The 13,672-nt window shown below is 35.4% G+C and overlaps 1 protein-coding gene across 2 annotated transcripts in view; it reads left to right on the top strand.

Moving 5' to 3' along the window:
* lmbrd1 (LMBR1 domain containing 1) overlaps positions 1-13,672 on the top strand; it is an 85,681-nt gene that overhangs the window by 48,791 nt on the left and 23,218 nt on the right. The window contains exons 10-15 of one of the 2 annotated variants that reach the window (XM_015363265.2): positions 3,963-4,027; positions 4,605-4,707; positions 6,681-6,785; positions 7,317-7,466; positions 8,585-8,666; positions 9,591-10,050. In XM_015363265.2, coding sequence (XP_015218751.1) covers positions 3,963-4,027; positions 4,605-4,707; positions 6,681-6,785; positions 7,317-7,466; positions 8,585-8,666; positions 9,591-9,622 — 537 coding nt within the window. In that variant the 3' untranslated portion in view covers positions 9,623-10,050. Of the gene's footprint in view, positions 1-3,962; positions 4,028-4,604; positions 4,708-6,680; positions 6,786-7,316; positions 7,467-8,584; positions 8,667-9,590; positions 10,051-13,672 lie in introns of those variants that run through there. The other variant, XM_006638871.3, reaches the window with a different exon arrangement.

Raw genomic sequence — 13,672 nt, 5'->3', positions numbered from 1 at the left:
AGGTATGTTTGATTAATTTTCATGACAGCATTCAGTGAAGTTTTAAGTCATACCAGTGACAAATATTGCATTTAGTTTTATGGAATGTAGTTTTTTTTTATTTTAATCAAGTTGTGTTCTCAGAACATATTTAAATATTTCATACATTTTTTAAAGCAAACATTTTCAGAAATATTTAAATGTTAGTAAACTTGGATAATGACGTCTTAAGATTCAATATGAATAGCAATAGGGAGAGCTGGTAATTGTTAGAAATCTAACTTCACTTGGTCTGAATTCAGGATAATAACTGGATTGGTTAACTGTTTGTTACAGTGACATAAATGAAAATAAAATTAGAGTATTTAATCCTGATTTGTCTCAGATCTGATGTGAAATATGATTTGCTTAACAAATGCTCAACAGATCAAAAATATCCATGAGAGTGCTTATCTGTTGTATTACGATACCAAATGATGAATCCTGTAGTATTTGTTATTGCTTAGCCTGATCTAAGCTAAGCAAGACTGTGCCTGGTCAGTACTAAGCTGGAAGACCTGTAAAGTAAAGGTTGTTGCTGTATATGTGATGTTGATGGACCAGTAGGTGACATCTTTGAATTCTAGACCAGAACATCCAAAACAATGTGCCAATATAGTGACAGGGGACAACGTACTGTAGCTGGAGGAAATGAAACCAAGTTCATTAAAGATTCCATGACTCTATCTGGAAGCGAAGGCAAACCCAGATACCTCGGTATCTTTGCCGAATTCTGCCTTGGGCTAGGAAGTGTGGCTGTACCTTAATAAGAAATTTAAATTAAGAGGCCACTAATTCTCAAAAAGCAGTAATTCTGCAATGTGCATTTTTAGCTTTACTACACATACACAGCTAATGTGCTCTAAAACACCAGTGTGTTATTGTAATATTTTCCTAGTTTGTCCACAGAGGGATAAAGAATTCTCTTCAGATGTAATCAGATTTGACAGAAGGATGGGGACTTTTTTGTGTGCTTCATAATATTATACTTCAGCGATTAGTATCCTGATGGTGTTCTGTTAACTGTAGCATCACATTTGGGAATCCAAGACAATTAACTTGAAATTGCTCTACTGTGGTGAGCGCTCCATTATCCTGTAAATGGAAAAGATCTTGGCCATATCGGTACTGTTTAGCTTGATGAATAAAGCAGAGTTTTAGAGCAATTTGTTTTCAGTTTCATGTATTTAGTTAGCAAGAGGAAAATAAACCTGATTTCTCTGAGGATTTCCAACCATACAGGTTTGTGTGCACACTGCAATTAAAGTTCTTATGCTTCTCAGTGTAATATAACACCATACAGAATATTTTTAGAAGGTTTATATTATTAGGTTTTTGGAAAGAGACCTGAAAATAGCAGTTGCACCAAATTGATTTGTACTTACCAGTGATGATCTAATGAAGCTTTCCTATTCCATATGAAGAAAACATGAGCGGTAGCTTACTTCAGTGTTAATGGGGAGAGATGAGGCAATGCTCAGATATGCAGTGCCATATATACCTACTGACATATATACCTTGCAGTTCTTGACCTGGAGCTGCTTCTTGCTGAGACAAATCCCTGTTCACTTTTGCAAATGAAATCATATTGATAATTTTGTCTGTGACAGTGTAATATGTGCATATAGCAGCAGATCTAAGAATCACCATCTTGTATCTGAAACAAGGTTATTTCTTAATTATGTTGGACAAACATTTTCTCAATGCTTCATTATGAGTGATACTCTACTTCTGCATTTATTGGACAAATTTAGATAAAAGTGATTTAACATTTCAACACTTATAGTATATATACTGTATATCAGTCATTGTAGTTTTGGGATGTCTGTTTTATTGCACTGTCAAGTTTTAGCATTCACCATGGTGCTCAGTAAAGAGATTCTTTCTCATCTTAAACCACTTCAGTCTTATCCTTGCTCCAGGCGCACATTTCATGTTTACATCCCTGTTGCAGTGATCACTGAAATTTAATATACAGCTTTCTCTGTAAATGCATTGCAATTCTGTATCTATGCAAACATAATCAACTTTATACACAAGGATTTTTTGCCCGTTTATAATTCAAGGTATTTTAAGTAGATGCACTAGTGACAGCATTGAGATGCTATCATATCCCTTTGCCAGGGCTGCAGTTAAATGCAGTTAAAAGCTAAGAGCTTTTTAAAGAGCTTTTCACAGATTTTTTTAAGGGTGTCACTTTTCCTAGAAAAATATGGCACTATGGTGTGGTAGGTCTGAAATTGAAATATTTTATTTCTGGCTATGCAATATATGAAAAGAAATCTGTTGTCGCAAGCATAAGAAGTACCAAGAAGTGTACAGCATAATTGTACTTAAATATCAATTAAGGAGTGCTGTGCTGGGGTATTAGCAGAACTTCATTATGCAATAGCCACTACACAGATCTGTGTCAAGGGACCAGGAAGACTTAATTAGGCTTCATAGATGGGCAAAACTTTTGAACATATTAGGACTGAAATTAAATTCCAAGGTTGTCAGTACATTAGTGTTAGACCCCGCTTTGTAATGTTATTCTCATGGGCTTTTTATAAGATAGATAGATAATACTTTATTAATACCGTAGGGAAATTGATAAGCATTTGATTTGATAAGCAAAATTATAAGCATTTGATTACAAAATTGATGTTCTATATTTTAAGAATACCCAAACACAGTCACCTTCATGTGAGTGAAAGACATACACGGTAGATAGGGAGTTCATTTTATTTTTCGTGTTCATCAGGTCTGACTTGATGATCATTTTGGGTAAGTATTTTAGGAGTTTGTGAGTTCTTAATGAGTGGCATTAACAAATGATGGACAGCCCAAGAACAAATTTAGGTACTTTGTTGTCACTAATAAAACATAACCTATATGTCTATAAAGTCAACAAGCCTCATTAGTGAAACATGGGTTTAATGGTTAGTGCTAAAAACAAATCTGTTACTCATTACCGCTTACATTTTCTTGCTAATAACTACTATTACATGATAGTACTGAAATCGCATTGCTTTTTGACTTAGAATTTAAAAATGTATTAAAAGTTATTAATGTTAAAATAATTGTAATGAAGAATGTTGTATTTCTTATTCCATTACAAAAATTCAGGTGTTTGTTTCTCTGGTATATACAGTACGTGCACAGAATATCTTACTTTTTCACCAGAGAATACAATTAATACAAATATTTCTGAACTAAAGCTGTCCGCTTTAAAGACAGCATTTTACAAAAATAAAGGTTCACAAGTAAAAAAGTAAAAATAAAGGATGTTACAGTCTCCTATGTTTTGTGCAAATTAGTTTATATTTTGGGGCATTCTGCGTATACATTTGAATTAGTATAGCTTAAATGGTAATTGATTATTTAAGAAATGACACATTGCAATTTATATTGTGTGTATTGAATTAACTATAGTTATAGCTATAGGCTTATGTTTAGAACATACAAAATTGAATACCATGAAGTCTTCAAAAATCCAGTAGTCAATGTCCAAGAACTGGACTTAAGCCTAACATGCAAAACTTGTGCAAGTGTATTTTATTTGTTAACATTTGAAATTAACATGTACAGTCCTTCAATGATGAGAATGTGTTCTGAAGTGGTTACCAGAGTTTGAATTAAACTTTAATATTTTTGCTTTCATTTTGAATTGAGTGATTTTACACATGGTGTACTGAAAAAGAACTTTGGTTTGAGATGGAAGAAATTGCATCAATTAATTATACAATATTATTATGAATATATTATACATTATTAATACTTTTTCTGGTGTTTTGGTAAAAGGGCAAACTTGAGTTCTGCGTGCACTTCTGTGTGCAATCAATGAACTGCCAACAAACTTAAGCAATCATGCCTCAGTGGTGACATTATGTATAAACAAAAATAGTGTCCACTTCAGAATTAATTTTGTTTTGTGTTCTGACACATTCATCTCTTCATTTCAGATTGTGTGTGGAGTGTTTTTCATCTTGGTGGCTCTCTTGTTTACTATTGCACTTTTCATATCAAAGTGAGTATTGTTTGGATTCATAGGCTAATGTTATACAGTGATAAAGAACAGAATAGCCTTAAGGTTTAGTTTTGCATTTTGTATTAGTACATATTAGTAGTATTAGTAGTGATTTTTAAACTAAGTGTTTAGAATACACTTCAAACTATGTCATGAGCAGAAATCTTTTGTATCATTTTTTTTTTGGAAGAACAACAGAACAAAACTTTTCCATGGTTGATAGCTATTACCAGTTCAGCTTCCAGAAACGCGTGGCTATTAAGTTCTCTTCTTTTTCTCTTAAATCCCTCTCCAATCCCTGCAAGTGAATTTACCTGGACTTTTTTATTTTTATTATTTTGGATCTATTATTTTTTAAATAAAAATGATAATCCAATCCATAAATAATTATACTCTATATATTTATATATAGAATGTATATTAATGTTAATGTATATTAAATTGTGTTAATATATATAGTAAAAACAAAAAACAATGCTACCACTAATCAATGTTAATGTTTTGTACTATTAAAAGTGCAGCTTACATAACTGTGCTGATTATAAAGAGTAGACTCTTTGTTGTTTCTTAAATTCAGCTTGGATAAAGCTCTTCATTCTGCTGGAATCAACTCTGGATTCATAATCTTTGGAACTAATTTGACCAATCCATTAAATGAACTGTTGTTGGCCCTACAGCCTGTAAGTATAAAATACATTTTAATACAATTTTTCACATTTCTTCTGTTGTATACATATTTTGAGTTCTTGTTGCCTTTAACCTGCCAATTTGTGTGGTCACTTCAATTGTTTGCTTTCTTTTGTGGCACATGATGGACCCTCTGAGCCTGTTAACCTGTTAAGTCAAGAGCCTGTTAACCCTGATCCTGTTCTACACTAGTCTGCCTTATTCAATTTTCTATTTTGGCTCCCCAGTTATTTCCTTGCTGCTGTGTTGATTCTTTCAGTTTTGCTTTGGGATCACCTGATTTAATTCCTTTATCTAATGGAGCAGATGCTGCAGTCTCTGCACAGCACAAGTGGTGCATTAATCGATTTAAATATCTCACACGATGTAACCTGCCGCAATCAGCAGGTCCATGTTCCAAGAAAGTACGATTTCAATGCAGGAATAGTTCAGATGCTGAACATTCATAAAAAATTGTTCACAACAATGTTGGCAAGCTGAAACTCAGATTCTCAAATTCTAAAATGATTAGGTCTTCTGGGACACATGGTAATTACCATTTTTGTGATTTATCCAAAACCTTTTGTTAGATCTTTGAAAACACAGGTCGGTATGTATTCTACCCACTTGAAAGTGCATATTGCTCTTTGGCATCTGTCAACTTTCAAGGCATTAAAATTGCTGAAAAAGTTCAGATTGATGTAGAACATTAGAAATGTTCATTCAGTGATTTGATTTCAATTTAAGAATACTAAGGTCGGGGAATTTAATGGATAGACAGACATTTTAATTAAAATGTAATTAAAAAAACATTTTTGCTATTTTTACAATTTCTAGTAATATTACTGCTTATATTTAAGAATGCTTTATTTGTACATTTCTTTGACATCCTTTTAATTTTTACTACTGTTCCTTTACCTGTGACTACTGTTCTCTAATTCACACAGCCCTCTTAGGGCTGATCAGACAGACTTTGCCTTCTTTATCAGTTCTCACTTTTCAGTGGCCTTGATTTGCTGTACATTGTCATTCCTTAGATTGTTAAATTGATATATAAATCTTTCCCTCTAAATTACTGTCTTAAGAAATGTGGCAAAACCATCGCCCTTCACAATTAACAGCACTAAATTGATAATTAAAGCTTATTTTTTTGACATTATCAGTTAGTGGACAAAAAATGGAATCCAACTGAGGGCTGTAAATAAGGGCCACCAAGTACACTGAAAGCAGGTTTCCTTTCACACAAATGTGGCTAAGTTGTTAATTGAGCAAATAGGTCTGGCTGCCTTTAGTTGTGGCTAGCAATTCTGTAAGAGGAGACCCCAGCAACTTTGACAGAGGGGTGATTCCTGTGTCATGTTTGGCAGCAGCAGTGCAATTGTGGTGCCAATTTGAAGAACTTTGTCCCTGGATGGAGTGCGGGGCACACTTTCCTGGCATGGTTTGGGTGCACTTATTGCCTTAGAATGTATGGCCAATGCTAATTGCTACTTAATGATACTTATTTATCGTCTTCACCCCATGTTGCAGCATTTCTTTTCTGCTGGGAAAGTTTTTTTCCATGATGACAATACCTCCATCCAGAGCATGTGTGGCCACCCAGTGATTTGATGAGCAAGACACTGATTCCATATATCATTTCCTTCCCAGTCCCAAACCTAATCATTGAACCTAATCGAGACAGTATTTTCGATCTCCATCCAGGATTGAGCTGATTGAATTTCTTGTGGGAGAATGGTGCTGTATCCGTTCTGCAGAATTCCACGCACTTCCTTGGTGCATACTGGCCATATGTGGTGGCCTAATACTGTATTAAGTGATTTTAAATGAGTGCTTCAATTATTTGTCCACTTTGTACTTGGATGTAGTTTATACAAAATATTAAGGATATTTAAGATATATTGGTGTGTACTACAAAACCGGATTCATATGCAGCATTTATAACTTAACACAATATTGAGGCTAATTCATTGTGTCTTGATTTCAGGTCTTTCCATTGGATTATGTCTTGATTACTGTTATCACAATGTACTTTGTCTTCACCTCCATGGCAGGAATACGGAACATGGGCATATGGTTCTTCTGGATAAGGGTAATGTGTTGGAAAGTACATAGTCAATCTACAGTGTTATTATTGATAATGGTGTTATTAGTAGTGATTGTACAACCGAAAATGAAAAAAAGGACAAAGGAGAAAAAATATAGGTTTGGAATAAAAGGCTTAGTTGTATTAGAAGGCAACATAGAATAAAATAGGTTTGATTTTTATCTAAAGGGATATTTGTCCTTTTCAAGGCTGTCTTTTGAAATGCCAGTCAGTATAATGTACAAGATTTGCATTAAAATAAGACTTGTCTTGTATTTTATAACATTTCATCTTAGAATGTACAGTTAATACATAGAGGTTCACTTGGAAAACCATTGTATTCAGGATGTGCTTTTGTGCTGTTTTATTTTTTCCATTCCTACTGTGTTTGATGGAGTTACAAACAGTTATTTCTTACTAATAATTATGAAGTTGCATTCTAAGGCATTGTACTGATCATTTGGATTATTAACAAAAGTTATGTTTTCTATGGTTTTTATTAAACCCTTTCTATTGTGTCCTTTATTTCTATGACAGTTGTACAAGATTAGACCAGGAAGAACCCAACCCCAGGCTCTTCTGTTTCTATGCATGATTCTTCTGCTGATTGTTCTGCACACTAGCTACATGATCTACAGCCTGGCTCCTCAGTACGTCATGTATGGCAGCCAGAAGTACCTTCTGCAGGTAAGAAGCACACTGCCTAGCTGGCAGAAAAGCAGTAGTCCTTTAAGGCTGTTGGATCTTCAAGAATTCCTGATTTATTTTCTTTTGTGTATAAGACATGGCACCTTTTTCTTCCCAGCTGGAAAATGCAACTTAAATATGTGCTACCGTGTCTAACGGGCCAAATAGCAATGCTATTTTTGTGAAAGGAACCAAGAATACTGCTCAGTGTTGACAGCTAGTACTTTTAGTGGTACAGAGTAGTTTCTCTCATGCCACATTTACTGCACTTTCTGCAATTATTCAGCCTAGCCATTCCAAAATTACTTTCTGTTTTCATCAATTAATACAAACTTTCACATCTGATTTATTGTTACTTGGAAGCAGAAAAAATAGCTTCAGGCATCCCAGACTTCAGCACTCTGAGTAACTCATGCAGTTCTTTGTAGCAAACTGTACTTGAAACTGAAGCTTTCTAGTCTCTGGTGTGCTGATTGAGCTCGGTGAATACACTCCATCGCTATGACTATCTGTGACACATATTCCAGTGTTAGGCACTTTGTATCCAGCGGCTATCAAAAGTATTCACCCCCCTTGGACTTTTTTGCATTTTAAAGCACTACAATATAGAATTACAATATATGTAATTGGGATTTTTTTCCATTGATTGACATAAAACACTGTATAATATCGAAGTGAAAACACCTGGTAGCATAAAGCAACTTATACATATAAAATGGCAAAATTGAGCTTGAAGAACATCTGTATAAAAGATTTTTATGTTAACATTTACATCTTCTAGTCTGCGTGTGGAAGGAAAAAGGACAAACAATGTAACTGAAATTAAAACTAGGTGGAATGGCATTTAAAACTGGGTTCTGCAGGTGTATCAAGATCAAGACCTTTTTTTAGCTTTTTTCAAAAAACATTTTAAACACCGGTTTCTTTCAAGATTTCTGGACCTGTTATTGTACTACCAATCAAAAGGGCTAGTAGCCTCCTATTGTTTGTAACCACTCTCATAAATAGATACTGACAAAATATTTGTATCTTTTTTGTTTTGTCTGAATTACATCGTGTTAAAATCATGAAATCTTATGTCAATGTCTTAATGTCTTAAAATATGTTTTTTTGCCCAGAGTAAGCTACCATCTGTTGATGCCTTAATGGGGAATTCTACCACTGGGATGTCAAAGATATGTGATGCAGATGCTCCTGAAGGTAAGAAGTGATCTAAATCTTTATTTAACTTTTTCACTGCCATCACTGCAAGCTTGCAGGCAGCTAGTTATTGAAGATGATGTTGCTCTGAACAGCCCATAGCTCAAAAAGTCACAATGATGCTAAATCAGTTTTCTGCCACTGCTTGGAGACTTCCAGTCATGAAGCAGCCAAAGGCATGGGCAGGGCTGTCTGAACTGTAGAGCTCAGCCTGAAAGGCATCTTGCTCAGTGAGAAGGCTTCTCACTTTTACTGATTGAGCCACTTGGTTTGACCAGATCACTAGTATTTCTAGAGTGATTTTGATGGTAGCAATGAGCCTGGTATCCAGAGGAAGGCTAAATAAGTCAACTGATTTGAACCATAGGAGGCATTAATGGTCTTGTTTAGCCACGGTGTACTCTGCTCTTTGGACTTTGATATTGTTCATTGTTTAACATATATTGAAATTCTGAGTAATCGCGCTTCTGTAGCAATTCAATTTTAATCATGTTAACTATTATTATAGGCACACATGCAGGAGTTATACACCTTAGTGAATGGTTGAATATATACACAATACATAGTTTACATGTTATAACACTTTTGTGGTGTTAAGGTAAAATTATTTCTGTGTTGGTGTTGAAATGTTAGGTTAGTGTGCAGGACATCATGGGGGGGAAAAACTACTAGTCAAAATGTCAAGAAAGTTGGTTACTGGCATGTCTTTTAAAATAATTTTATTATTTTACATTTATTGAGAATAGGCTGTGTAACCTTGTCTTCACGTGGTGGTGTACAGCCCAAGCTAACTGAGTTTGACCCAGGCTGACAGGCGTCAGTGCCAATATATTTATTCTTCATTATTTTTTAAAATTAAAATACTATTGTAGATTTCCCCTTTTTATGTCTTTCACTGTGGGGTCGCTTGTTGCCCTCATTCAGTGACACAGCCTGCAAGGACCTGGAAGGGATGAAGTCGATATGGAGATTTGCTTGGCCAAGCCATCTGCCTTTTTCATTATTGTCAAGGTGTGAAGTCCTGAAACATAGCAGACAGTAGCTTTGGTGTCAGCAGGAGGATGGACCCTGCTCTGTCAAGCCTGGACGTGTAGTCTCTCAGCCAGCAACTGGGATTATTGGTGTGTGACACACTAAGGATCAACCCCCTGCTGATACCAGCCCAACCAATAACAGCAGAGCTCAGTCAGATGGGTATAGCCCCTCTGGACCTCCAGTATCCACAGGCAATAACAAAACCTGGATTCAAGCAGGAAATATTCTTGATGTAGAACCATCATGTATCCGCTTCCTGTGAAATCACATGATTTTTATGTTGTAGTTTTTTACAACATATCGTCTTCTTGGGGTTTTATGACTTGAGATTTGTGGCATCACCTTTTTTGTGCCCCTTATAATTAGTGTTTGAATGTATTTAGTTCTTTGGATTTACTACCTGGATTGCTACTTTTACTACCTCTTTGAATATTTACTTCTGGTGAAGATGCAATTATTTCTCAGAGCAGGTTACTGGGTAATGTACAGGGGAGATGGCCAAACTGAAAAATGAAGGTATAGGTTTTAAAATTAAAACATTGAAAAGGAAACAGACAGTGATAGGAGTGGAAAAGATGAAACTGAATAAGTCTCACAGTCCGCATGAACTAATTACTTCTTAAGTAAAACACAGAAGGTCTCTTCTCCTTAGATTGAATAGTTTGTTGCAGCCCTCATAGTTTAGAGAAGCATTTTCTCTGAACAACAAACTGGCAGTTACAGGGAGACTTTCTCTCTGGAACATTTAAAGAAGAATTTGATTTTGAAATCACTTCAGCCCTGTGCTAGGAGGTCATTTTCAGAGGTCAGCATGTACAGGGTTCATATGCACACATTTGTCCTCTGTATTTCTTTCTGTTCTGCTACCTGGTGCATTAAAACAAATAACCCAACAGGTCTTTGGAAGTCATTGACATTGAGGGCTCTAGATTTTCACACACTTTCATGTGTTTAATGCCTGAATATTGTCTGTTTAGATTAAGTGAAATAGAAACAGATTTTGCTTTAAAATTCCAGAGAAGTTCAAACTTGGCAAACAATGCTCAGGAAAACATATGTGAAAGCAGAGTTCTTTACTGAGGACCACACTCCACAGCAGCACTTTGTGTTTAATGACTGGCGCAGGTTCACAAATAACAAGAACTCTCTCATAGTTAGCAGAGTAAACCAAAGAAGAAAGAGTAGTTGTGAGCCTGTCACATCAACAGACCCTTATCAGAAAAGAAACAGTTCTGTATAGTAGCCGTAACGTAGTGTAGATAATTCCTTTGGAAACAGCAGGGGTTCACCATCTAGGAAAAACTTCAGTTAAAGCTGAACTTTACAGGTGTGGTGGATTTATATTCTTCCTTGTGCTGCATTTAAAATATTTTTCTTATTGGTTATAGTGTATTTAGCATCTGAAATAGAATCTAGGCAAATACCATTTGACCCTTGTTCCCATTCCGTGGCTAAAAGAATATGTTCTAGGCTCTTTGCCATTGGAAGCTGGAAGTATTTGAAAAGAGTAGAACAGCCCTTAGGCCATTAGGAAAAAAAACTGAAAAAGAAAGGAAAACAAAATATCATAGTGATGATAATGAACATCATTATTTTCCCATTTGTTACAGCTTTTAAACTGTTTGTTTTAAAATAAAACAATTACCATCACAGGGTGAAACTGTTTATATAGGGGTTCTAAAAATATCCCCTGTCAGAGCTTTATTGTATTAGTCCAATTTCTTTCAAGACAGAGATGATATACAGAAGTTACTGAGTGGGTCATCAGCAAAAACCCACCTCCACTTGATTCAACATCACCATTTTTAGCGCAGCACTTGCCAATATTGCTGTCTCTCAATCTGTTTATTAAGAATGTGCTTTAGTGTTGTTTTTTTTGTGCCATCGCCTCTTACTGTCTGGTCATGCAAATAGCTTATCTAATATTGATTCCTTCCTAACAGCATTCTAAAAATATAAGCTTTATTGTTCTCATGAAACAAATGACTCTCTGCAGTCATTAAAAATCCCAGGGCGTTTCTCGAAAAGAGTAGTGGTGTAACCCCACCTTCCTGGCCAAATTTCCCATTGGCCCTTACCAGTCATGGCCTCCTAATAATCCCCATCTATGAATTGGCTTCATTACTCTGCTCTCCTCCCCACTGATAGCTGATGTGTGGTGAGCGTTCTGGTACACTATGGCTGCCGTCGCATCTTCCAGGTGGGGCTGCACATTGGTGGTGGTGGAGGAGAGTCCCCATTACCTGTAAAGCGCTTTAAGTGGAGTGTCCAGAAAAGCGCTATATAAGTGTAAGCAATTATTATTATTGTTGTTGTTATTATTATTATTATTATTATTATTATAATTATTATGAATGTTTTAGCTATGCTTTCTGTATTTAACCAAGAGACAGTATAATATAACAGAATTATTTTGCATAATAATAAATTACTTCTGGCACTGTGAGCAAACACTTCACCAGTGCAAAATATATGTATCTTCAGATCAGGTAGAGATCCATAAGTTAACTGTGCCTTTAGTAACACAAATATTTTGAGTGAGCAGTACAAAGATCTGCAATATCTGTTTTCTTATTTCTTACAATAATTTATTATTTGTAGGCACATAACGTCTGATTCTGGATCATTTAATATTCTTCGCCTTTTATATGTAAATGCAGTGTTCTGATAATGTCAGTCATCAGATCCAATTGGAGGACATGAAAATGTACCTAGGGCATACTACACATATTCCCTTTATTGTTCTCACACCAATTTGGCTAGGAGTCAGTTTGTAAATCTTATAAAACTGGTGTTGTCCAACTTACCCAGCATATTCTATGAGCTTCTGTGTTGGAACCTTTAAGAATTACACCTCAGTTTAGTCAATTTAGTGTCCTTTTTTCTTTTTCTTACCAGTACAATAATTATTGTACAGTGCTTTCAGGTGCTTGAAATGAACTTATAAATAAAAATGTTTTAATTAAATAATACAGACATGGGAAAACTGATTATGTGCCCTCATGTTAAAATAAAACAATTCTGTCACATGCTTCAGCCTGTGCATACCTGCTATCACTCCTGACTGCCTAAACAGTCGCCATCTTACTGAAGAATTATTCAGTTTCTCAGCCAGCTGTCAGATCCTTCTCATTACCCTCCAATTGACTTCACTCTGCCCCACTCCTCCCACCTGCTGGCAGTATGAGATCTTAGTCATTGGAAGGAACGGCAAAAGTGTTTTCATTATAATGTACTTTGGTGTACCAGATGCTCTAAGTAGGTGTAGCACAGGTGGTCAGGCTTGGTTTTCAGCCTCTGTTTCATAACAGTGGCCAAGTATTGCAGCTACTAGGCCAAAGGGAATGTACTCTAAAAGAGCCTATCTCTGCCTTGGGGAATTTGAATGCACTGGAGAGTCCCAGGAAGTAATTTCTCTATAACAAGCTCATTATAAAGTATTTACTCTGTTACGCAGGTGGTTTGCAAGTCTATACATAAGTGACTAATCATTTCACATTAGAGCAAAATGTAAATTTTGATTTATCTGGCATACAATTTTTTAGGTTCTACCTTTCTTTGCTAAGATATTTAATACTTAGAAATTAAGTACTGTAAGTGACTTTTGTCATATATGCGTAACCATATATACTGTACATGTTGATTTAAAAGTCCCATAAAGAAGCAGTGCTGACCTAATGAATCACGTAGTGCCACGTGTTACCAGTATCAAGTTGTTTGTATTTTATTGTTTGCTTTGTTTTGGAGGAGTGTAGAGCTGGCAACACTGGCAAAGAAACTAGAATGCTTAACATGCTAAATGTCCTTTAGTTTACTGACTGACAGTTAATCTTAATATTCATGTCTAACTACAGTTTTTATAGTAATAGATAATACTAGACGACCTCCAGGAATCTAGTCAGGCCAAATGTGCTATAGTTTGTTGACAGTGTAAATAATATATTGACTTATTTGACTATTTGGCAATAGTA

This window comes from Lepisosteus oculatus, chromosome 17, assembly GCF_040954835.1.
Source record: "Lepisosteus oculatus isolate fLepOcu1 chromosome 17, fLepOcu1.hap2, whole genome shotgun sequence".
Lineage (NCBI taxonomy): Eukaryota > Metazoa > Chordata > Actinopteri > Semionotiformes > Lepisosteidae > Lepisosteus > Lepisosteus oculatus.
The sequence above is the reverse complement of the archived record's forward strand: the minus strand, read 5'-3'. Positions and strand labels throughout refer to the sequence as shown.